Source organism: Pipistrellus kuhlii, unplaced genomic scaffold, assembly GCF_014108245.1.
Source record: "Pipistrellus kuhlii isolate mPipKuh1 unplaced genomic scaffold, mPipKuh1.p scaffold_m20_p_6, whole genome shotgun sequence".
Classification (NCBI taxonomy): Eukaryota; Metazoa; Chordata; class Mammalia; order Chiroptera; family Vespertilionidae; genus Pipistrellus; species Pipistrellus kuhlii.
This window is the reverse complement of record NW_023425562.1, coordinates 4495617-4522467: the sequence shown is the minus strand read 5'-3', so window position 1 is coordinate 4522467 and position 26851 is coordinate 4495617. Positions and strand designations below refer to the sequence as shown.

At 47.0% G+C, this 26851-nt stretch overlaps 1 protein-coding gene across 12 annotated transcripts in view; it reads right to left on the bottom strand.

Moving 5' to 3' along the window:
• Nucleotides 1-26851, bottom strand: part of PTPRT (protein tyrosine phosphatase receptor type T) — an 845125-nt gene that overhangs the window by 601284 nt on the left and 216990 nt on the right. For all 12 annotated transcript variants that reach the window (XM_045574406.1, XM_045574409.1, XM_036418808.2 and 9 more), the window contains exon 2: nt 7930-8055. In XM_045574406.1, coding sequence (XP_045430362.1) covers nt 7930-8055 — 126 coding nt within the window. The remainder of the gene's footprint in view (nt 1-7929; nt 8056-26851) is intronic.

The window sequence follows — 26851 nt, the reverse complement described above, 5'->3', positions numbered from 1 at the left end:
CTCACTAGGGATTGAGCCCTCAACACCCCTCCCTGCAACCAGAATCAAACCAGGGACCTTTTGGTCCACAGGCTGATGCTCTACCCACTGAGCCAAACTGGCTAGGGTTGGTCCATAGCTTTTACAAGTTGCTTCACTAATGACAAATAATGCTTTGAATTCTGAGAGAGTGGAACTGGGTTTCTTAATGATGAACATAACACTTGGGAAAGAAAGCAACTTTAAAAGAAATTGTCAGAGTCAAGAGAGGTTTAAAAAAAAAAAAGCAGTTTGTACAGTAACTGTTGCTTTCCAAAGCTAAAGCATAATTACCTTAAGACAGAGCACAGCGGCAAAACTGGACTAAGGGCGGGTGGTGGTGGGAGGAGAATAGGAGATCTTCTTTAGTTAAAGGGGACATTTCTGTAAATGACCAAGTGATCAGTAATTGTGGAAAAATGAAATCTGAAGATGTGCCCCTGATTTCCAGGGGACATGGGTTTGATCATTACACTCCATGGTGTCCTCTGAGAGCAGAGCAAGCTTGATTGGGAGATCTCTCTCCCTGTGCCCCATCCTCACACACGACGGAAGACAAAGGCCCCAGTTGAAGAGTCAGAAGCAGCTACCTTGGCTACTGACAGACAGACAGATGGGGGGCTAGGACCACAGGATTATCCAGACATTTTATTTTAGGAACTAGAGGCCCGATGCACAAAATTCACGCAAGGGGCTTGTCCCTCACAGCCTGGCTTTGTCCAGAAGGTAGCCAGAAGGATGTCTGGAAGGTTGTTTGGCTGACAGGTCTAATTAGCATATAATACATTTTTAAACAATGAAGAATTAAAACAAACAAAAACAAAAAAAACACCAAAACACATAGCGGTTTAGTGTCCATTCCCATATATCATAGAGACTTTTATTCAAACCCGTCACCGCAACGCTGATAACAGGTCTGTCACAGAGGAAGCGCCTTCTCAGTCCACATCACCTCCATTTCTAGTCAAACTATTCTCTCCTAATACTTTCTGAACCCAGTTTTGATGTCACGGGAAACTGAACACCAAGACAAGCATCTGCGTAAGTATTAGAACAAACGCAGTTTCCCATCCACCTGACAGATGTGCGTCCTGATCTGGCCACAAAGAGCCTCTGTTGCTTTTCCAAGCCATCTGTACAACTCATCACAATTGGATCATATCCTCCGCACTAACGCTAAATGTGTCTTCAAACCCCCGCTCCCCCAACTCAATTCTGTGATCCCTGTAAACATCCCAAACTAGCATTGAGCGGGTCACTGCCGGCTAATGTAGTTTCCTCAATTAACTCTGCAGTTCAAAGTATCCAAGAGACCATTTCATTATATGACGTGTTTTGTAAGAACATTTCCAAGAGCTGTTTGGAGACAAAAATCTCGCCTTTTATTTGGGCATGTGGGGTATGGTTCCGTGTTCAGCGTTTCTCCTCCTGTCGCCATTTGTTGGGTGCTAGTTAGACAAACCATGCTGCATCCATCCAGTGGGGCTCCATGTTGCAGAGGGGGTGGGGGTGGGGGGACAGATCTGAACACAGTGATGTGAGTCTGGGGCTAGGATCCTATTCATCATCTGAATTCTTAGGTGGCACAGGCTCCAGACCCAGGCTTCCTGCAGGAAAGTCCTGGCCCACAGATACTCAGGATGACCATGGGCAAGTCATTCAAGCTTTTTGTTGCCTCCAGCTCCCCAATTTGTAAAATGTAGATAATTATATCGACATTTGAGTGCCGTGGTAAGGATTAAATAAGTTAATGTATTTAAAGTGCTTATGAGAGCACATGCTACACAATAAGCAGCACATAAATATCGCTTCCTTATAACTGGATAATTGGTACCATTATCACATACACATGTTCTCTTTTTCACCCTTTCCCCTCCCCCTTTTTTTCTTCTCTCTCTCGCCTCTCTAGCAATACACATCAGTCTGTTAATAGTAATATTTGAGGAAACTGAGATGGAGAAAGTTAACCTATGAGTACAAACTCAGCATTCATTTAAGGTTTAAGAATAAGGTGGGGTTGGGTGGGAAGAGATTAACCAAAGAAGTTATATGCATATATGCATTCTCCACGGACACAGACAGCAGCATGGTAAAGGCCTGGGGCGGGGTGGGTGCAGGTGAGAAGGCCACCAGTTCCTGACTTGGGCTCAGGGCCTTGGAACTCACAAGGCATTGTCCCGCCACTGACTCCTGGGCTAGTCTCCAGGATTCCATGTTTGGCACATGGGTGATATTCTTCCTCCGGGTCTCCCAAAAGGAGACGGTATCTCTGAGCTCCCAGGACGGCGGCAATTAGAGGAAAGGCGAAGGAAAACACCGAACTCAGTCCTCGGTTAGAGTGAACACGCAGTGAGTGCCAGCTCTCTTCAGAGAGAGCCAAGGCAGTGCTCACAGCGCCCTGGCGTGAGCTCTGGGGTAGAAAAGGCAGTGGTGCCAGGATGCTGACGTGAGTGAGCCGGTGAGAGTCTCCTAGGGTGGCCGTGACAAATTACCACCAACGGGGTGACAGAAGGCAACAGAAACGTATTCTTTCACAGCCCCAGAGCCCAGGCGTCTGCGATGGCAGGAACACATTCTTTCCGAAGGCTCCAGGGAGAATTCTTCCTTGCACCTTGCCGCTTCCGGCACCTGCTGGCAATCCACAGCGTCCCTTCGCTTCATGAAGCATCACTCTGATCTCTGCCTGTGTGGCTGCGTGGCCTACCCTGTGCATCTGTCTCTTCTCTTCCCCCAGTCATCCCGGAAGAGGGCCCAGTGTGACCCGGCCTCATCATAACTTGAATCCATCCGTAAACACCTCATTTCCAAATAAGGTCACACTCGCAGGTGCTAGGGGTTAAGACTTCAACTTATCTCTTTGGGGAACACAGTTCAACCCATACTAGACCCGCACTTCTCTCTGTCAATATCCGCAGTCAGAACAAAGCGGGGATACACAGTCCAGGGCACAGGGGCCGGGAGGAGGAGCCCAGGACCCTCCTGGAGACCTGCCCGCTTCCACGGAGGCTGGGCGGTTGGCTCTTCCTGCCTGTCCATGTGGTGCCTGTGTGTCTGCGATCCCTGACTCTTCCCTTCCAGCCAGGCCACAGCCAGGAGGGTATTTCTCTGCTCCGGGAAGTTTGGCTGGAAACAAGAAGCTGCCTGGTGTGACTCTCACTGAGAGATTGTGCTGCGGGTCCCAGGGAGGCGGGGCAGGGCCAGGTGTGCCTGGGAGGGCTGGGAAGGTGGTGGAGAGGTTCTCCTACCCTGGGAAGGGGAAGAGATGGGCCTGAGGGCCCCACACTGCTTGGCGCCAGAGGGCTGCTGGGTGACGCACCTGGGCGGGCTGGACCTGGGAAAGAGGCAGCAGGATGACAAGACCCACAGGACCCACAAGTGATGTGACAGTGACCCTCAGAGGAAACCAGAGGGACCTGCTCAAGTCCCAGGACATTGGTAGACCCCCAGAGAAGGGGGGCATAACGCCTGAAAATGGATATCTAACTCAGGGAGGTTCAGGGTAAGATTCGAGGTGATGTAAATGCAGTATTTCTCCTGAACCTGGTTTTCAGCCTGGGATTCAATCCAAATTCATTCCAACAACTTCAAATAAGGTCCTACAAGCATTCGAAGGGAATAGAAGGAAACCTCCCCAGGCCTCATTATTTCTGACTTTAGCCCTTTTTAAAACGGCACTTTTGGCACATGCCTCTCCCGCGGGGCCCTGGGTTGCCCCTCAGCATGGTCATGTGGAAACCATGCCAAGAGAGGGGGAGGCAGAGCGAGGAGCCAGCGGCAGCCGCTTAGCTCCATGGAAAAGAGCGAGGCCCGGAGAGAAGATGAATGGGTGCAGCACGGCTTATTTAGCGCTGTGGCTGTAATGACTCCCCTCCTCTACGGAGGCCCCAGGGCAGATGAGGCTGGCGGAGAACCAGGCCCGAAGCCTGGGACATGTGCCCAGACTGTTCCCACAGAGCGGGACGAGGGGAAGAATGCAACACAGAAGTGGGTAACGCTGACCTAACAGAGCCGAGCGAGAGGCGGGAGGTGCCCCAGCCCTCGGGCAGCGCTGGTCTTGGGGATGGAAAGGTCTCTCCAGTCCCTCAGGATCCAGGCAGACCTCCCGCTGGAAGCCTCACCTGGGGAAAGCAGTGGCAGGTGAGCCTGAAGGAGGGAGCAAGGTTCTAAAACAGACTTAGTAAGAACCAGAGGAGAACGTAGGGGAGCCAGCATCGAGTAAGCCCCATTATGTATGGACACATCTCACCCACACGGCCACAATCCCATTTAACGCTCACACTGGTTCCCATGGTAAAGGAGAGGAAACTGAGTCACTCCGCGGGGGAAGAGTATGGGATAATGTGTCTGTGAGGAGGACTTTGAAATCAAAGAACACAATGTGATGAGTGAGAACGAGGGAGTCTTTCTTTGGATAGACACTGAGGGACCATCTCCCTGAGAAGGAGTCATTTGAGCTGAGACCTGAAGAAATCAGCCAATTTAAGAGTAGAGCCATAGCCCATGTTGCTCAGTGGGTAGAGCATCAGCTCGTGCAACAAATGATCCTGGGTTTGATGCTTAGTCAAGGGCAAGTACCTGGGTTGCAGGTTGGATCCCCGGCCCAGGTCAGATGCATATGGGAGACAACCAATTGATGTGTCTCTCTCATATCTCACTCTCTCTCTCTCCACCCCCCTCACCCTGGCCCTCCCTCTCTCCCTTCCATTCTCTCTAAAAAGTCAATGGAGAAAAATATCCTCGGGTGAAGAGAGAGAGAGAGAGAGAGAGAGAGAGAGAGAGAGAGAGAACACGAACAAGGAGTTCCAATGAGAAGAAACAGAATATTCAAAGGTTCTGAGCAAGGAGAGAACCTGACATGTGCCCAAGGAACTGAAAATGGCCAGGGTGTGTGTGCAGCATTTTGAGAGAGAAGAAAGGGGGCTCAGAGAAGACAAACAAGACCATGCAGGCCACAGCCAGGACTTCAGATTTCATTCTATCTGACCAAGGAAGCCATGAGGGGGATAAATGCCCAACATGACCTGGTCTGACTTAGCAAGGGTCTAACAGGGAGCCTGTCACACAGAGGCAGCTCAGTGAAAGGTGATGGACCATCTGAACGCATAGACTCGAGCTAGATTTCCAACGCAATGGAACTGCTGGCTTCGCAGAAGAAAAAGTAAGACTTCAGCCTGCGCCCATGGGAAGAACAAACAATTTCCTAATCCAAATTCACTTTCATGCCTCTGCCTCAGCAGCGCAGGGTGCCACTGCAATCCCCAGGCACGTCATGACAGAACAGTTCCAGTGATCGTTATCAAAGTTATCAAACGTCTCTACTTAGACAAGCTCTGAGGATGTATTAGCACAATCCAATATTTATGAAATGACAGCCTGCTGTAATGAGGGGATGAGGAAATTAAGATCAGAAGCCAGAGCTGTCCCTTTGGGGAGGGACAGTGGCACGGTGGCAAAAGCAGCAATGTCACTGAGCTTCTCGGAGCCTTGATTTTCTGATCTGTAAAATGGAAGGATGGCAGGAAAGACTGAAAATGTGTGGTCAGTTCACAGAAGGCTAATGGCATTTAATAATGTTTATCATTCATTCCTTCATTTAAAACTATGTCATAAAGACTCTATAGGCATTCGCCTAACAAAAATGTTATTTTTCGTACATACTATGTATGATGCGCTGTATTAAGCACTGGAGATAAAGCTGCAGACAAGATTGTTATGGACCCTATTCACGTGGAACTTCTCATCTGGGAGTAAAACATACACTGAATCAATAGCATCTGCAGTGGTGGGTGCTTCAGAGAGAGCGGGGAGCAATGGGAATCATACAGAGAGCTAACTTAGACCGGGGTACCCAGGGAGAACTACTACAAAGAAGTGATGTCTAAGCTGAGATGTGAAGGGAAAGCACCAGAGAACAGAGGGGAAAAAGGTTATGTGAAGAGTGCTGTTTCCAAGTGAGTATCTGAGGCAGAAAAAGGCATGGAACCTTCTGGAAACTGACACAAGTCAGTGTGAAGTGAGCACAGGGGACAATGGAAGATGGTGCACCTGGAGGTATGGGAAGGAACAGCCATGCCAAGTCTTGGAGGCCACCATAAGGTTCTTTCTCACCAAAAGGTTGCCCAACATTCATTGTACTAATGGGCATGTGTAGTTGTTGGTGACTCTGCTTATGCGAAGTGAAGATCCCACCAGCTCTGGGAGGCTCAATTTTGTAGCAGAGCACATCGTTATTATACACGGGGCTCATGTCTACACTCAGAAAGAGCTTATCAAAACAATTTACAACCATAGCAGGAACTAGGCTGAGCCATCCAGTAGTTTCCTGCTTTGGAGCCAAACTTAAAGTCAATGCGGCCACAAAAAGAACATAACCTCCCCTTGATACATCTGAGCATCTTCTCTGTTCTCAGCTTAGTGACCCCCTGAAAGATCCCTCTCCCCAGAATCCACGAAGGCACACACAGTGGATTATGTAAATGTAGAGTTCCAAAGAGATGTCTGATACAACTGAAGCCATAGGCATGGCTAAGGTCACCCATGGGATGGTTTACAGTATTTTGTGTCAACTTGACTGAGCTAAGTGATACCCAAATAGCTGGCAAAACATTATTTCTGGGTGTTCTGCGAGAATGTTTCTAGAAGTGATTATCGTGGAACTGGTAAACTCAGTACAACAGACGGTCCTCCTCAATGTGGCTGGGCATCGGCCAATCCCCTGGGGACCCCAACAGAACAAAAAGGCAACGTAATGGTGAATTTGTTTTCTCGGCTTGAACCGAGACGTCTACCTTCTTCTTCTCTCAGACACTGGTGCTTCCGGTTCTCAGGCTTTCAGACTCTGATCAGGGCTCATACCCATCCCACCACCAGCTTTGCTGGTTCTCCAGCTTGCAGAGTGCAGATCCTGGATCTCTCATGGGGCTTGTCCATAACCATGTGAGCCAATCCCTATAATCGATCTCCTCTTATACATATGCCTATATATATATATATATATATACTATCGGTTCTATTTCTCTGGAGAACCCTAAGACACATGCAAAGAGTATAAATGAGCCTGAAGAACCCCAATGTTTAATGGCCAGAGTGTCCAAGGAGCCGGAGAAAGAGCACCAAAAGGATTGCTAAAAGCCAAGAAAGTGTGGGGGTTAGAGAAAGCTCTTGGTCATGGAGGAAGAGTGAAAGATGGCTTCCCTTAGCCAACAATCAGCTATCCTGATAACTGCAGCATGGATCCCATTTTACAGAGAGGTGGTCTTCATGTTCTCGAAGCTGTAATTCTTCCAGCCTTACAACATCAACTCACCCAGGCACACCCTACCCTCAGCACACCTCTTCCAGGTATACCACCCCTCCAACACATCTCACAGGCCTGCCTCATGCAGGTCTCCATCAAGGGGGCACATTATGGGTTTAGCCCATCGGTTAAGGATAAACGTGGTATTCAGAAGTTCTGGACATTATTAACTTCATGAGCAATATTTTCACTGTGGAAGTTCCCCTATATACATACAAGCTGTGTCTCTGTGGCCTGAAAGGAAAAACATGACCTCAGATTCTTCAGAAACTTCTTCTTCCCTGGAAATGCCACTGTTATCAGGCTCCCGAGCAAAATCGTGATGCTCCACTAGGAGCTAAAGATCAGCATCTCAAAACTAAAAGAAACTCTAAAGGTTCCTGAGTCCAGGCAACATGTGACTCTTAACCCCATTCTTAAGAGTTCACTCAGCCTTGCTTTGCATACCTCTGGGGACAGGGAACTTATTTCCAACAAAGTTGTGTGTTGCCCCCTCAGACAACTTAACTCATCAGAAAGTTCTTTCCCAGGAATCATCATAGAAGATACCACCCTCATCACAGTCCCAAACACAGTGGCTCACCTACCTATGCCAAACACAGCGCGTCACCTACCTGTGGGCACGGCTGGGTCCAGCATTGGTTTCTCCCACGTGTTAATCTGCTCCCAGGTAAATCCATTGGTCCCCAGGGCCACGCTGTAGCCACAGTTGCTGTAGTGCTCATCAAAGGAACAGCCACCTGCCAACAAGAGAGAGATGGGTAAATACATCCTTGTGTCTGGGGCTCGGTTCGTTACTCCTGTCTCATCATTCACAGCTCTGAATTTTAAACTCTGGAGAAGATTACAAATAAGGGCAAGCAAATTGGATTTTTATATTTGCTTTGGTGCTCTCAGGAAAAGCGCTGGCATCTGCAGGTCCCCCCTATGTTAAACAGTTAATAAGGCTAGCTACATTGATTTTAATCTTCCTCCCCGAGAAAGTAAACAGCGACGTCTCATTCCAAGCAGGAAGAAATGAATGCCGGGGCATGCCTCTGTGGCTGCAGCACAGAGAGAGGCTGCGAGGCAGCAGAGAGCACTAGCTTCGGAATCCCGCAAAACCAGGCACGGTCTGAGCTTTGCAAAGCTGTGTCAGCCCGGGTCAAGGGCTTCAGCCATCTGTCTAATCTGTACCTCAGTTTCCCCACCTGTGATATGGAGGGAAAGATCCACCTGACAGAAATATCATGAGGATGAAATGGAGTAACATACGAAAAGTAACCGGCACAGAGTAAGTTCTCAACGTCCGCCTCCACCCCTCTAAAAGTGATTTCTGAAATATCATTTTCATAAAGTAAAAATCAAATATGTGAAGAATTAGATAAGCATGCGCCCGGCAGATAAGACAGTCAATGTTGATAGTGTTTAAATCTAAGACATCTACCATTTTACAACAAGCGGTGTCAATTCAATGTTGGCAAGAGTTTATTCTAGGCACATGCTATGTGCTGTGAGCCCCCTCCGGGTAACACTGGAAATGCTGGTCTGTCTGGCGAAACAGGAGCCACCATATCCAGGAGGAGGTACACTGATCAGGGCTGTGAGTAGGTGAGCATCCAGGGATGGGGAAGAGGAGGAAGGACACTGCAGGTGACGGCCAGTGTGGACTAACAGGACTCAGCAGGCAAGGATGGGAGGCTCAGGAGACCAAGGAAAAGGCCAGGAAAATGTGACAGAAGAGATAAATACCACATGATCTCACTCACTTGCAGATTATAATGAACATAAACTGATGAACAAAACAGATCCAAAGACAGAGAAGCATCGATCAGAAGCTCAAACCTCAGAGGGAAGGTAGGAGAGGGAGAGGGTAAGGGGGAGCGATCAACCAAAAGACTTATATGCATGCATATCAGCATAACCAAAGGACAGAGACAGCAGGGGGGTGAGGGTATGTACAAGAGTGGGGTGGGCGGGCAATGGGAGGATATGGACACATATGTAATACTTTAATCAATAAAAAATTATCAATTAAAAAAACGGTGACAGAAAAGACTTTACCCCCATACAGTGGGGAAGGGTGGCCTTTGAAAGACAAGAAGGAAGGCAATCAACCTGCTTCCACCACACAGTAAAATGGAAATGGTGCTGGCACAGGGTAGGGGCTGAATAAATACTGAATGGAGAACCAATACGTGTTAATGGGATGCCTGACACAGGCCAGCTACATGGGAGGAACCAGGAGCCCCTGTCAATCCCCCGGCTCCAGCTGCTCTTCCAAGTCTCACACCTGCCCTTGTACCTAGAAAGCTCCTTCCCCACACTGCAGGCCTGACAAGTCCCCAGCGACCCTGCCAAGTCTCTTCTAGAAACCTTCTCGGACCAGAGCAGCAGACTGAACGCCCCAGATATGGGAACACAACACGCAGCATCTAAGATGTAAAACACGCAGTGGCTCCAAGAGGTCACCCTCCTTTCCCTAAATGGCCACCGCTCACTGGAGCTGGCCTGCGGGAGACAAATGAGTCAGGTCGGCGGCATCGACAGCAGACTGGGCTCTCTGGAACTGATGAGCAAGGGCAGCCTGCAGCATCCAGCCCTAGTGTTCCTGGGAATTGCTGACCGAGAATCAATCCCGAGCTAAAAACAGCCTCTGGGGCTAGAGACGGAAAGCATGGCCAAGACAGCGGCCTGTGTACAGCATGCTGCTTGGGTCGTGTCTCTCGTGCACACAAGGACACCGTGTTTCCAGGCCGCCTCACATCTGGGGAAGACCACGTGATAAGCCCTGGAAATGTGTAACAAAGGGATAGCCACTGTTTGTAGGACTAGCCCATAAAAGACCTCCCTTTTCATCCTCGCAGTTGTTGTTGAAGGTGGTGGCATCCAAGGAAGAAAGCTATCTAGCCGAAACCAGTTTGGCTCAGTGGATAGAGCGTCAGCCTATGGACTGAGGGGTCCCAGGTTCAATTCCGGTTGGGAGCATGTACATTGGTTGTGGGCACATCCCTGGTGGGGTGTGCAGGAGGCAGCTGGTTGATGTTTCTCTCTCATTGATGTTTCTAGCTCTCCATCCTTCTCCTTCCTCTCTGTAAAAAAATCAATAAAATATATTTTTTTAAAAGAGAGAAAGAAAGAAAGAAAGAAAGAAAGAAAGAAAGAAAGAAAGAAAGAAAGCAAGCTAGCTAGCTATCTGCATCCCTGAGATGCTCTTTGGAGGACAGCCACCCAGACAGTCACCAAAGCAGTGTTAGTGGCATTCCGTTTTTCAAGAGCAAAATACTAGCTTTTCTGGTCTTTCACCACTGACATCTTTGTGGTTAGCTGTTACCACAGCAAGCCCTGCCCATCCTGACTAACAAAAGAAACACGCTCTCCGTGCATTTGCTCCATGCCAGGGAATACACGAGGCACTGGTTGCACATGCTGTCTTGCTTGCTCTCACTTAATTTGCACACATTTGTGCCTCTCCTTTAAATAAGGTGATTGATGCGTTGAGGAGTTAAGTGACCTGTTTAGGTAACACAGAAGGGACTTGTTGGAGCCAGATTTAAATCCATTGCAACCTAACCACAGAATCCATGCTCTCTCTCTAACAGTCCAGAGAGAGAATGAACTCCCCCAGACCAAGGGCCAAATCTTGCAGAAGGATGGAGAACTTCCAAAGGGGTTGGCTCTCTCCCATTTGAATTTATCCCCTTGCTTATTCTAGAAACAGTTAACAAAGGGGCATAGAATCAACAGATATGATTCTTACCCTCATAAAGTTTTCAAAGTATAGAGAAAGACGGCCAACATACACTTAAGATACAATGCAGAAAACACCTTCACAAAGATATATCAAAGCTCAAAGACTGAGGATTCCAGAGGCTCAGAAAGGACTGGGAATTCACAGGAGCCACAGAGATGCACAGCCATGCCACCAGCCCCAGGATCAGCTACTGAGAGACTCAGAAGAAGAAAGGAGAGGCTTGCTGCCCCTGGACAAGCATGGAATAGTCAAACCCATGATCCCGAGTCTCACTGCAGCTCTTCTTGCTCTTTCAAAACTCATGTTTATCTGTCTTGGTGCAATTCCTTGGAGCCACAACACCTGACAAAGTAGCCTGCCATCAACACCTGGCCACCTCTGCAGATGTGTGTGGCAGATGACTTGCAGAAGGCTTAGGGTGGGAAAGATTCCCCTAAAGACTCTTGTGTGATTGCTCACCTCATTCAGTTTTAAAGAGCAAGCAGCCCCAATTAACTGATGTCAACCCCATCACAATCGTTTTAGGGGAAATCAAAACCCTCCTAAGCCTACCCCCACCTCAGGAATTGGGCTCCTCCTCTAGAGCACAGGTTCTGGTTTGGGGAAGACCCACATAACTGAGGGCAGACAGGGCATGTGCAGTCACCGGCCAAGGACCCAGCACCACGTCCCTGCACCCACAGAGGAGCTATGTAGCTGGGCAGGTTGGAGTCAAAATGTGCCAACGGCCTCAGATGCTCTGATGTGAGTCAGGCATAAAGTCAACAGAGAAATGGAAAACTGTAGCCAGGAAATTGGATTTTGAAAATCCATTTGGGTTTGGTAATGTATAGCATTGCAGCATCTGTACGGGAAGTAAAAATAGTGCAGGATACATACTTTGGGATACATTAAAGCATAAATAAAGTTTATAGTGCCAATCAGAATATTTTTTAAACATGAGCCTTTCTTTTGAAAATGAGAGAGGAATGGAATTCAATAGAAATATAAATGTGTCTGCCTCTGCATTTCTGATATGATCCCGTGTATTCTTGAACAGAATTAAGTGCAGAAGAGGAACTAAAGATTTGTTGGGCTTCTGCTATCTGCCAGGCACCGTACTTGACCTACGTAAGTATGATTTATATATGTGGGTGTATAAATGGTGGTGAGTTCGACCACCACCACTAAGTCAGGGGTCAGCATGCTTTTCATGTAAAGGGTCAGATGGTAAATACTTTCAGCTCTGCAGCCACAGTCTCAGTCACAACTACTCAACATTGCCATTCGAACATAGAAGCAGCCAGCGGCAACAGGTAAACAAATGGGTGTGACTGTGTGCCAATACAATTTCATTTATCCAAACAGGTGGCGGGCCAGATTTAACCTAGGGCCCACAGTTTGCCAACCTCTGCTCCAAGAGAGAAGCATTGCTCTCTGCATTTAACACATACAACCTTGTCACCGGAGCCCCTCAGGGACAGGCCCAGCTGGAGACCTCAGGACAAAGACGGACATCACCTTCAGTAATAAGAATAGCGATACCTCTCAGTCATGAAAACAATAAAAGACGCAATATTGCTATTTGCAACAACATGGATGGACCTTCAGAGTACTATGCTGAGTGACAGAAGTCAAAGGACAAAAGACAAGAACTTTATGATTTCACACGTATGTGGGATATAAAACAAGAAGCAGCGAATGAACAAACAAAACAGACAAAAAACAAATTCATATACACAAACAACAGAATGGTAGCAGAAGGGAGGGAGCTGGGGGAGGATGAAGAGGTGAAGGGGTCAAATACCTGGAGACCAAGGGAGACCAGGGTTCGGGTAGAGAGCACACAGTATATAGAGATGCCACATGATAAAGCTGTAGAGCTTAAATGTATATGCTATTAACCCCTGTGGGGGAGCTGGGTCTCACAGAGTCATCCCAGACGTGCAGGGAGCTCACACTTAGAATCCATTCAGACAGATCCAAGCCATGGCAGGACTGAATGGTTAGGGGGCCCTGGAAAGGGAGATGTCGTAGAAGTGGTTGTTTTTTGACTCGGGGGTTGGCAAACATTTTCCGTAAGAAGTCAGAGAGTAAATACTTTCACCTTATGGTGTTCTGGTTTTCTATTATTACCAAATTGCCATGAACTTGGGGGCTTAAAGCAATACCCATTTCTTAGCTCATAGTTTCTGCAGGTCAGAAATCCGGGCAAGACTGAGGTGGGCTCTCTTCTCGGGCCTCACAAGGCTGAAGCCAAGGAATAGGGGAACTGCATTCCTTTCTGGGGTATGGGTCCTTGTTCAAGCTCCAGAAGTATTTGATATAATGCAGTTCCTTGTTGTTATAGGGCTGAGGTGTCTGCTATCTGGCTGGCTGTCACCCAGTGGCCACTCTCAGCCCCTAGCAGCTGTCCTTGCCATACGCAGTGCTCTCAGGCCTCAAACCCCTTCCTTTGGGCGGGGACAGTTCCTTTCCAGGGCTCATCTCACTCAGGCAGGCCCACCCAATGCCACCTCCTTTGTGAGTCACTAAAGTCAACTGCTTTGAGGCCTTCATTATGTCTGTGAAATTCCTTTGTCTTTTTGCTCCCATAACCTCATCACAGGAATGAAACTGATCCTGTTCACAGTCCCACCCAAGGGGAAATGGCACAAGATATGAACCCCAGGGGTCGGGAAACTTGGGCACCAATGTGGAATTCTGCCCACCTCCATAGTCTTTGTGCTACTACTCAGCAATGCCACGGTAGCACAGAGGCAGCCATCGACAGTACAGAAAGTGTGGGCAGTACTGTGTTTAATAAACCTTAATTTATTGGCACTGCACTTTGAATTGCATATGTCGCTCACCTGTCACAGAACAGTATTCTTGTGATTTGCCTGACCATTTGAAAAAGAAAATGTCATTCTTTCCTCAGGGCTCAGAACAAATGAGTGGAGGTCCAGACCTGACTTGTAGGCTGTAGTTTGCTGACCTTCACTTGGATGCTGTAAACATTTCCGATTTTAACACAGTCACAGGAAAGTGCCTCATTTCAGCATCTTAGTGTCGGGTGCCATGTGCTTCCGACTCCCCCTTCCTATTTCTCAGTCAGCAGCCTGTTTCTTCTTTCCTCTGGGAAGTCGGTGGGAGCACATGCCCAACTGGCCTCCGAAGCTACACTCCTAGCCCCGAGGATGATGGGTACAGAAAAGCACCATAGCTCCCTGGACTGAAGTAACCACTTCACCTACATCAGAGCATGTTGCATGGAGTTCTGCAGCAGTCTTCCCATTTCACAGATGAGGAAACCAAGGCTGAAGTGAGTGACATTCTCAACACCCCATGTCAATCGGGGCAGAGCCAAGACTCCAATCAAAGGCTTCTTCCTTGAGTCAGAAGGTATGAGAGCCAGAGCAGACCTCAGCTACCCAATGTGTGGGGCCCAGTGCAAAATGAAAATGCTGAGCCTCTTGCTTAACACAATTTAGCTGGCCGATAGTAGAGCATGGGACCCTCTTCAGGTGCCAAGCATTGTGACTACACAAGCCACACACCCACGCAGCCAGCCCTGCGCTGTGGGTGCACACATTCCAATGCTAAAGTACGCCAACCCCCAAGTCATCGGGATTCTGTCCACGCATGCCGTGGACTGCTTTGAAGGCACGGCCACATCTAAGTGGGGCTTATTAATCGTGAGCAGCCTGTCTCGGGTAGGCGAGTCCTGCCCCCCGAATGAATGTAAACCAGCCTTGCATAAATCGAATTCCTTTTCTGAATATCTAATTGAATTTGCAGACGTGTATGCCAGAGGGGTGTTTAAATAAGTGCACAAATATGATAAGAAGGCCTTCACACCATTATATCTAATTCAGTAAGCAAAAATAATGGCGGGCACGTTCCAATTAGTATTTGATTTATTTGCTCTAACAAATCCAATTAGTAGAATGTTTTATAAAGTCATCCAATGTCAAACACTCGTGGACTCAACAGATAGAAACAATAGTCCTAATAGAAGGGGAAAAAATGCGTTAAATCTCTCTGAGCAGCGGATGTATTATAAATAAGGCAATGCCTCTCCATGGGCGTAGGCGTTCCTCGGGGACCAGAGAAACAGCGTCTGATCTGCTTGCTCTATTTGGTGCCTTCTCCCAGAGACTCCGTGAGGCAACTCGGGTTAATGTGGCCGATTATAATAAATCCAGGAGTGAAAACAACGAAGGTGGGAGTCGGCTATGGGACTTCAAGGGAGAATAATGAACTTGCTGTTGGGTGTCTTCCAGCCCAGAGTCATGTCCAACATCCAAGGCAGTGCTGTGGAGCAGGAAAAGGCAGGGCTCTCAGAGACAGCCACCTTCTGGAACCTGAGGCAACGCTCTCATGCCCTTTCCAGGTGCCAGCTTTGCCATCTGTGAACTAGGAAGTTCAAGGATGGTGACCACCTACCGTCCTAGGCATGTCCACTCGGGACAGTGGGGGACCTTCGTTGCCCAGTGGAACACAGCATTGGTAGGGGTTCAAGTGTGGCCACTCCAGGGTCAGCATCCTAGCTCTGCTATCATTTTTAACTGTGTGACCTTGGTTAAGTTATCGAACCTCGATGTGCTTCAATGTCCCCATCTGTAAAATGAGGATAATAATCGTGTCCATCCCTTTGGGGTTTTATAAAGATTGAGTAAATTTTAATACTGCGAAGACTTAGAGTAGTTCCTGGCACAGAGTAGGTGTCAAGTAGATTTGGTTCAAATAATATCAAAGCCCAAGGTATAAATGAGAAATGGGAAAGAGAACTATGCTATACGTGTTCAGGTTACACAATCTCAAAAACAAAAGATCTAAACAAACTCTATGAGTTGGCCCAACATATCATACATGGATCAGCAGTGCCTTTGGTGATAAGCTCCTGATCCAGCTTCACTCACAGCTTACTGCTGTGTGACCTTGGCTAAGTCACCTAACCCCCAGGCGGGAGACTTCTCCCATGTAACAGATGGCAATAATTCAAACCCTCCCCAAGGGCACGTCTCTCTGAGACAGTGGCTGTGTCCTTCTGCAGGTGACATCTGGATGTCGGACAAGAAGACGACACAGTGGGGGTGCCAGGTCGATATCCATCTTCCCGCATGCCCCTTCTCCAGGCACTGGACTGCATGCAGCCCCCAGAGCAGCTCGGAGGAGAGCCAGCTCCTCTGCCCCAGGCAACAGGGCAAATGTTGCCTTGCATTGTGACCAGCAGGAAAGAGCAAAGGAGGCCGTGAGTAGAGACAGCCCCAGCTCCATCCTTTCAAGGAGAGGAGAGGACAGGGGACAGAGCCTTCACCTTCAGTTACAAGTGCAGATAGCTCACTTCGGAGACTGCCCACCTGAAAAGCAGCCCCAAAATGGTCTGAAGGGGGGGGGAGGGCGGGGGGGGGGGGGGAGGCCCATTCAGTGATTCAGCTGCTGTACCATGTTTGAAAGGGGAAGGGGTCCCCTGGTTCACAGGTGGGGAAACAGGCATACAAAGGACAGGGTGCAAGAAAGAGGTGCAGGTCTGGGACAGAACCAGCTCTCCTGGCTTCGGGCTAGAGCTCTGCCCACTCAGAAGCCAGAATAGCATCTTTCATCTTCTCTCAGGGGACGGCCATGTCCTTTCATTTTTCTATTTGAGGGAGCCATGAAAGACAGCGCTGGCCACAGGTCCTGACCCGTCCCGGGGACACTTCAGATCTGTGGAGAAGAGGTGAGCGCAAGTTCCTCCACGCACAGCTGTGCCCGGGCTTCTGGCAGGAGCCGTGGCATCTTCTGAAGGCCTCCAAGGCCCCCGGCAAGTTCTGGATGGCCTCGGGGTCTCTGCACCGCTGTGCCCCGTGCCTGGAATGTTCTTGCACTGCAGCTTCCTGTGACTTCCCAGGGCTGGCCCCGGGCATCTGCCACATCAAAGCCAGCACCGCCTCCTCAGAGAAGGCTCTGAGCACCCCTGGGAACTCGCCTTCCCCTTCTCCAATTCTCTGCCACCCCGACTTGCTGCTTCTGCTCCCTGGGGCTGTTGCTGAGACTCCTTGGTGACTCTGCAGTGGTTCCTTTACTTCTTTTCCTGTCTCCCCACCGCCGGTCTCAGTTCTCCGGGACAGGAAGTGGGTATCCCTTTTCTTTGCCACTGAATCCTCAGGACGAAGAGCCTGGCCCTCCGACGCTTGCGAGCTAACAGGAAACTCAATAAATGTTTCATGAATGGAGTGTGGTGAAGTGTCAGGCATGCAGACTTGGCATCGGAGGGCCATGCACAATGTGGTTCTGGCACTTTCTCTGTGATCTCGGGGGAATCAGAGAAACCTCTGAACCTCTATTTCCTCACCTGTGAAGTGGGAATGATCTTCGGTGACACAGCTAGCGTTTACCGGGTGCTTACTATGAGCTGTACACTTCCACTGGTTATCTCACTCAATGCTCAAGAAGCCATTTCCATGGATTATCTCACTCAATGCTCAAGAAGCCCAGGGGGTGAGCATGATGGCTACCCAGGCATTATGCATGATGAAACGGAGAGCTGGTTAAATCACTTGCCCAAGTCCCATAGCTAGGAATCGGCTGGCTTGTGATTTGAACTGAGGACCTCCTGCCTAAGTGTTGTTGCTACTGCTACCGGAATATCTGACTTCCCAAAAACCTCATCTTCCAAAACGGACTTATTTTTAACATGTGATTTTTTTCAGAGGAAAAGAGAAGCAGCCACATGTCCCGAGACTCAGTTGATAGATTTAGCCAACAAGGTCAGCTCAAGGTCAGCTTCCTGCACCTCCAGTCACTGCCCTGGTGGCTCGAGGCCTGGAGGCACAGTCCCATGGTCCACAAGGGGCTCTGATGCTACCCCAGGCCTCGGCACCTCTCGCGACCCAGCTTGGAGAACCTCAGGGGAGACCTCAGCCAGGAGTTGCCCCCTGGACCTGCAAAGAGTGGAGCCTTGCAATCATCACCTCGAAATCATCAAAAACCCCTGGGAGAGAGCATCTTCGGGCCATTTACAGCCTCCCTGAGTTCCAGCGGGAAAGGTCAGCCATTGGTGCCCACTCAATAACTCAGACCAACCTGGCACTCACAGCACCGTCGTATCTTCCCTCAGGGCGACCCTGTCAGTGCTCTTTGGAGTTCTATATAGGATTCTGCAAGTCTGTAAACTGAGGCTCAGGGAGTGACATAACTTCCTCAAGGCAACCGCTCTTAAAGGGCAGCGTGAGGGATAGAATTCCTTCCATTCTGACCGCAGAGCACAAGCCCCCTGGTCCGTATCACTCAGGATGCCTGCTGCATGGAAACTGGTGAACTCCCAGTGTGGCAATTCCCACTCCTCATCTTCCTCTCTGATCTAAAGCAGCTGAGGCTTGAATTCCACTCAAGAGACTTGTATTGAGTGTCTACGGGGAGCCAGACACTGCTCCAGGCACAAGAGATAGCTCAGGGGTCAACAACAGCGGTGGCCCCTCGTCATGGAGCTCACGTGCTCCTGTGGGAACCTGGCAGTGAAAGCGTGGGGAGACTAAGGTGGGGAAGGGCCCCCCAGCTCGTCACAGTGCCATAGGCACTCAATAAACAGACCCACAAGGTGAACAAAGCAAGTGAGCTGGCTGAGCAGTGTTCTTTGCCTCACATGAGGCCCACCAGTCCACATAATCCGGCTTAACCCTGACAGCCACCTTGATCCAGGAATTCCTCACTCTCACTTCAAAGATGAAGACACTGAGATGCCAACGAGATAAGAATCCGGTCCAAGGCCCCTAGATCTGCAGGTTCTGCTCTGTTCCCTCTCCTCAAAGCCATCCTCTCCTCACTGCACAGGGCAGTGCACACAGGAACCCAGGAAACTTCTAGGGCTGGTTAACAGACATTGGTTTATGGACTCGGTGCTTATAAGTATATTAACATTTAATTACATAAAGGAAAAGTTAGGGTTCCATACAGTCAACTAAACTCAATGATAGCATCCAGCATTATATAAATCACCAAACCGGTAATTGTGTAGATAAAATATTATGAGTATTATCATAAGCACAGTTGGTGCGAAAGCTCCCTCGGAAGAGGTCAGCTTTGGCAAATCTGTCTGTGGTTGCCAGTCAGACTTCACAACTGCGGCCTGGTGACTGTGCATTAAAAGTGGAATGAAGGGGTTAGGGGAAGGCAGGAGAGGGGAAAGGGAGGATACATGGCGATGGAAGGAGACTTGACTTGAGGTGGAAAACACACCATCCAATATACAGATGATGCATTATAGAACTGCACCCTGAAACCGATATAATTTTATTAACCAACATCACCCCAATAAATTCCATTTTTTAAAAATAAAAATAACTTTTAAAATGTGGAATGAAAACTTTTTAAGGCCAGAGCATAAAGGATCCTTGACTAAGCTACATCTCAAATTCCCAGAATGCCCAGATTGGGTCTGTCCAAAAGGAGTGGGGGACCCAGCGTGTTTTGGGGTCTCAGGGGTGGTGCTGGGCCCTTGGTCAATGGCAATGGGAGTGTTGCTAGAAGGCCATCCCTTTAAATCAGTAAGCCTGACCTCACTTCCTCTCAAGTGATGTCAACACTCTGGGTACATCGTGCCAAGACAGAGGTACCCACAAGTGGGAAGTGGGCACTGGCCTAATAATGAAGGAAGCAGCCTCTGATGAACATTTGAACAAAAGATACCAGGCTGTCACTAAGACTCCTATGCACAAGACACAGCCTCCCTTCTACCCTCCCAGGCCTAGGGATTCATGTCAAGGACACATAAACATGTTTCTCTCCTTTGGAACAAGCACCCAGCAACTTTCAGCTCCATGCACATTATTTCTAACCTGCAAAGCCATTAACATAGGATCCTGTGAGTGCAGCCCCTGCCAGTATGACTAGACCTCAGGCTAAAACTCTTTGGAACAGAAATGAGATTTGAACAAAGCCACCTCTTGCTAAATCACACCACAGCCCAGGTCCTGACAGGACGAGAGCAACAGGTGGTCTGGAAGATGGAAGATTTGCCCTGGAGAAAGGAGCCCTGCATGGCGGACTTGGCTCTACCACCAATGGGCCACATGAAACTTGGCCACATCATGTTCCATGGGAAATGCATCTGGCTGAAAGCTCCTGACAGTCGATCTCAGAATCTCACTGCAGTGCCTATGAAAACACTGGAAAATGTGAGAACTTCCAACAGGAGTGAACACAAGGGTTCACAATAAAACTGTCAGCAGCATTTGCAGAAATCTGAAATGGACTTTATAGTGCAAATGGAAGGTCACCTTTGCTGGAACCTGGGGAGGGTGGGCAGGGAATGGTGAGTCCTTTCTGCCTGGAATTCACTAGGGAGATCAGGTGTCTCCTACCTGCAGTTAAAAAATAAAATATTCAGGGGGGAAAATAAAAATTCTTGTGAGTTTTTAAAAAGTGAATAAAAAAGCAAAAAAACAAAAAACAAAAAAACCATCACATCTAAAAAGAAAAATCATCATGGACACTTAAACAGAAGACCTCTAAAACTGACCTGCTACAGGAACCTGAAGATGCCTTAGGAAACCCTCAGCATCCTCAACAGGATGCAGAGACCCAGGCCTTTGTGAAACAAGAAGAAAAAGCTACAAGGAGAAACTCATATAAGATGCAAAGATGATTGGATTGGATGACAGATCTGTAGGTTAACGAGGATTTCAGAGAAAGTAAAAATGCAAAAATCAGAATCAAGACCAGCGTTAGTGAGAAAGTGGACAAATGCAGATTTTTCAAACCCTCTGACCTCAATATTGACTGAAATGGATAAAAGGAAGCAAAAGTAGCAAACACCAAAGCTACACTGCTATATTTTGTTTTCATTGACTTAGAGGATGCAAGACAATTTGGGCCCACCCCAAATGCCAGCAATTTATGTGCCACTCAATTCATTCTTGGGAGGACTGCACAGTGGGAGAGGGAGTGGATACATTTCTGGAAAGCGCGGTAGTAACTGCCAGTTGGAATGTCAGGGGCTGTTGGGAGGGAAGAGCCGTGTAAAAATGAAGGATGCCTGACTTGGTGCCCTTTGCCCCATCTCTATCAACAGCATTTTAGGGCTGCATCAGCTCCTCTCTCTCTCTCTCTCGCTCTCGCTCTCGCTCTCGCTCTCGCTCTCGCTCTTGCTCTCCTCTAACCCATCCTCCCCAGAGGTCCTGGGACCTCCGCTCACCTGGGAGAGCCCCAGACTGCCAGGTTAGATTTGGGGGCAGAGTGAAAGGAGAGGGAAATGGCAGCCTGGTTTTTCAGGTGAGGGCCAGCCGCACCCAGGGTTGTACAACTTTCCCCCACGAGCTGATGTACCTGAAGCCAGGTCAAAGGGGAGTTCTGTGCCCACAGGAAGCATAGAAATGTTTCTCAAAGAAACGACAAGCCAAAGACCAGGCAGAGCAGGGGCAGGGAGCCCTCCCATGTGTCCGGGGATCTGATCACCAGCAGCCGCAACCCCACTAACAGAGAAGTAAAAACACATCCTGATCACAATCCACTGGGAAGGTAGCACCGGGTATGGGTGATGAGCATCCTGTAGCCACCATGTGATCATAATCATGTGGCTTTGGACCAACCTCTTATCCTCTTAGTGCTTCAATTCCCTCATCTATAAGAAAATAACAATAACATTACCCTCCCAGGAGCACACTGAGTGTGGGGAGCCTGAAGCTTAGACATTGTTTAGGGAAATGAGTACAAACTTAGAAGAGAAATTATTTATTTGAAGTGAAAAACAAAGTTCTAACAGCCTACAAGTTACTAAAACATTGTGCAATCCAGAAAAATAACGGTTATTAATTATTTTCCTGAGAGTATTTTCCCTTACCTCCCTAGCTGCATCCCCTCAATTACCTTTTCATGACATTAATTTTACAGTACCATTTTTTTATAGAGTCAAGAAACTCCAATATCCCCTCTAGCAAGTGGATGGAAATGCATTTATTATTAATAATATTTTTTTAAGTTCCCTTCAAGTTCACAAGTCATTATTTATGTAATGTTATAGAAACTCTAGAATTGGGGAAACCACTATCAAATTTCTTTCATGTATGATCTGCAATACTTCGGGGCATTACAAGCGTTTCTGTGTACTCAGCATTCACAAATAACATTTCTTTGATGACTTGTATTCCTGCAAGTCATGTCCGTATCAGGGCAGTTAATGACGGTGTGACTATACACGAGACAGAAAAAAAAAATGTATGTTTATATGTGAATATAAACCACATATATGCATGTGCTGTATAGTGTATATATGCACTTATAGTGCATATATGCATAGTATACATAGTATTTACATACATATTATATATACTATACATAACATATATACTATATATGAAATATATGTATGTGTGTGTGTGTGTATCCCATTAAACCTAGCTAAATTTCAACTTCCACTTACTCTAGATCCTAAAATGCCATGTCTACTCCAAAAGCCCCACCATCAACCCCTACCCCCAGCCCAAAGGAAAGTATGAGAAAGGAACCCGAGGCCTGGGCCCCTCCCAGGGCCTTGGAGGGGGGATGGGACAGTGAGAGTACAGAAGGTGGGAAGGGCGTGGCACGGTGCCCAGCACCAGGAGTAATGGGCATCCTGCCATTTCCCATGGAGGCCTCTGCCGCCCACCCAGCACTGACAAACCGGGCCGCACCTGAGCAGCTAGCTGCACATCTCACCTTTCTAACTCAATACCTGCCCTCAGGCAGGAGACGGGCCAGGTTTGGCTCAGTGGATAGAGCGTCGGCCTGCGGACTGAAAGGTCGCAGGTTCGATTCGGGCAAGGGCATGTACCTTGGTTGCGGGCACATCCCCAGTGGGGGCGGGGGTGTGTGTGCAGGAGGCAGCTGGTCGATGATTCTCTCTCATTGATGTTTCTGACTCTCTATCCCTCTCTCTTCCTCTCTGTGAAAAATCAATAAAATATATTAAAAAAAATTACATTCACCAATATTCACTCACTTTCATACAAAGTTTGGATTTTACCTTGGGAAGAAAAACATTCAACAACTGTGCTAACAACAACAATTACAACAAAACATTGCTATTGTTGCCAGCTCAAGCAAAATACTCTAATTCAGATTTGTCTGGTTTGCTAAAATAGGCTGAGACCACCCAGCCAGTGTTGCTCAGTGAATTGAGTATCATTCCCTGCAACAAGAGGTCATCTGTTCAATTCTGGTCAGGGCACATGCCCGGGTTGTGGGCTCGATCCCCAGTCATGGGCATGTAGGAGGTAGCTGATCCATGGTTCTCTCTCATTGATGTTGCTATCTTTCTCTCCCTCTGTCTTCCTCTCTCTCTCTAAAAAAATCAATAATAAAAAAAATACACACGTATTAAATAGGCTGAGGCTAATTGTTATGTCACACTCTTGTTAATTTTCCCATCCCTCTCCTTTCCTGTTCCCCTGACAGCTCCCTCCACGCCTCCACCACACTTTGAACCTCTAGGCTGACATGGTAAAGCTGGTTACCTCATCCCCTCGAATCCCTGCTTGTGGTTTGGCTGAAGATATTCCTCACAAGAAACCTGAGGCCACATCACGTGACACACCCCAGCCCTCCATCTCGGAGGACAGCCACACACCTGGGAGTCTGAAACTGTTTTAACTCCCATTCACTAGCATTGCCCTCCTCTCCTCCTTTGAGCTTCTCCTTGGATTTCTCTCAGCAGCTTCCCAACCACCCGGGGAGGCTCCACGAGATGTGCCTTAAGAAGCAGAACGATGCTCCTGTATGGCAAGGTCTGTGCACCAGGAGTTTGTGGAGAAGCAGCAGCCTACTCGATGGTAGAATTGATGGCATTTTCATATTCTCCTTTATCACTTCCAAGTTATTTTGGAAATAACAAAAGTTATGTAAGATAGGGGAACTATTGTCTAGTTCTTATTAAAAACTTTGACCGGAGCCAAAACCAGTGTAGCTCAGTGGATAGAGCGTCGGCCTACAGACTGAAAAGTCCCAGGTTCCATTCCAGTCAAGGGCATGTACCTGGGTTGCGGGCACATACCCAGTGGGGGTGTGCAGGAGGCAGCTGATCAATGTTTCTCTCTCATCTATGTTTCTAACTCTCTGTCCCTCTCCCTACCTCTCAGTAAAAAAAGCAATAAAATATATTAAGAACAAAACAAAACAAAAAACTTAGGCTGGAGAAAGCATGTGGCTGGAGGGTGGGTTTAAAGGGAGCTCATTCCATCTACTCCTCAGGAGTCTACACTTTGCTCCAGGATGAAAGGAGACATCACTGAGACAACATGCTGCGTTCGCATGCACTGTGGTCCTTGGGACTCTTGGTACCCACAGAGCGTCATAAGAGCCCTCCACACAAAACAAGAGTGCAACTGAGGTGGATAACAAACCACAAAACCTTCTTAAAAATTACTCACACGATAAATGTTCTTAAGTCATGGTACCCCCTCCAAAAAAAATCTAACATATTTATCTTGTGTACTCTGAATCTTGGTATACACACACACACACACACACACACACACACACACCCCTTACAAAATTTTGTAGGGTAATTCAAAGATGCCATAAACTCTAGAAAAGAGTCTGGCACATTTTAAGAGCAAAATATATATTAGCTATTATTGTTAGCAAGAGTAGTTAGCAAAATGCATTCACAATTTTACAACACACTTTATCAGGTTGTACCTGTTGGTACACATTAACTAGTAACTATTCAGGGAACCATTAAATCCCAAATAGTCCAAATTCTCACTAGCATTGATGCATCTGACAACATGGCTTTTTTTGTGTGTGTGTGCAATTAATCTCTGAAATTAATTCAGAGATTAATTGGAGCACTCTACATATATTTACATATAAAATCTAATCAGATTTCTTAGTTTTATTCTCATTGCAAAAAAATAATACACATTTAGTGCAAATAATTTGGGAAAAAAGAACACAACCTCTTTTAATCTTCTCTCTCCAAGAGTCACCACTGTCCATGTGGATTGTGTGACCTTCCCCCCACTGATAGGTATATAAACTTACTTTCTAAAAATTAATTGGAACCAACGTGAACTCAAAAGCTTTTCAACTCTCTTTAAAGTGCATTACTGTATTGGGCATATTTCTCACTAAATGTCCTAAAACCTAATTGTAATGATTACCATTCTCTATGCCATAATTTACTAAACCAAACCTTTTTTCTTATGTTTCCATGATTAATATTTATACAGCAAGGAGATAAACCTTAGGACATATCCACATTGATTTCCCTAGGATAATGTTCTGAAAGTTGAACTTTCAGAGTCAAAGGACATGCATAATTTGACATCTGCATAGAGTCACGCTGCCTTCCGGGATAGCTGCTCCAAGCAGCACTGCCTTCTGAGAGCTGAGACTGTCCACTTCCTTGGCACCCTCACCAGCACAAAGGATCACTGTTTGTAATCTTTCTCAATTTAATTGGTAAAATGCAGAGGCCCGTTGCTTTAACTCTAAGTTATTTGAATACTAGATGAGGTTGCATGTTTTTTGTAAGTTCAAAGGCCATTGACATTTCTCCATCTGTAAATGGCCTGTTCATATCTTTCACTCACTTTATCATTGGCTGTTTATCCATTCTAAAATGTAAGTGCTCTGAACCCGTTAAAGACAGTAGCCCATTTTTATATTTTTAGTTATTAACAGGTCTCCAGTTTATTTTAACCTCTAAATTATTTTGGCTGTTTGGGCATTGTTGAGTATAAGGGAAAAATCTGTGAATTGTTTCCCACTCTGGCAGAATTGCCTCTGGAGAATATCAGATGTTCTGGTATTTGAGAATGCAGAAGAAATAAATATTCACCTCTATTGGCCTTTGATGCTCTTGTTATATCATGAATACATTTAAATACTTAACTCGTGCATAAGTATGTTTAATGTATGATGTGGTTTATAAATATAACTCTGTATTAATTTTTAATATATACACACATATTTAGACACACACATATATATATTGTGATATATATATATATACACACACACACATATATATTTAATATATACACACACACATATTGATTGATTGGCTGATTTCAGAGAGGAAGGGAGAGGGAGAAAGAGAAAGAAACATCAATGATGGGAAAGAATCATTGATCAGCTGCCTCCTGCATGTCCCCAGTACAAGCCCACAACCCTGGCATGTACCCTGACCAGGAATCCAAGCATGACCTCCTGGCTCATGTGGTGATACTCAGTCCCTAAGCCACACTGGCTTAGCTCTGTCTTACTTTTTAAAGTACTCACATCATTGTTATGGCACCACCGAATAATCCACCTACTCCTTGATAACTACCATACGTGAAATACTTTACATTACACCATCTATTTCTGAGCTTTCAATCTGTCCCATCGATCTATGTGTATAATATGTCAGTACCTACATGCTGTAATTATTATAGAGATGACTGTGCCACAATTAACAGTAATGTTAAGGATTAGTTCAAACACCAAATATGGCTACTACTCAGCAATAAAAAGGAGCAAAGCTTTGATACATGCAACAACTTGGATAAATATCAAATGCTTTGTGAACTAAAAAAGAAACTACATTCATAAAGCTACGCAATACATGATTCCATGTATCTGACATTCTGGACAAATCAAAACTAGAGCAACTACAAGCAGACCAGTGGCTGCTAGGAGCTGAGGGTGAGGGAAGGACTTAACAAAGGGGCAGCATGACTTAATAAAGCAGGAGCTGAAGAGGAAAAAAGAGAGATGCAATTAAGGAAGCAGAGGAAGCCCAAACTCTGGCCCATCACAGGGAAGCAACCATGCTAATATCTCCGTTAAATGTCGCGCAGTCGGAGCACAGAGAGAATGGCTCCCAGGATCACCGCCTC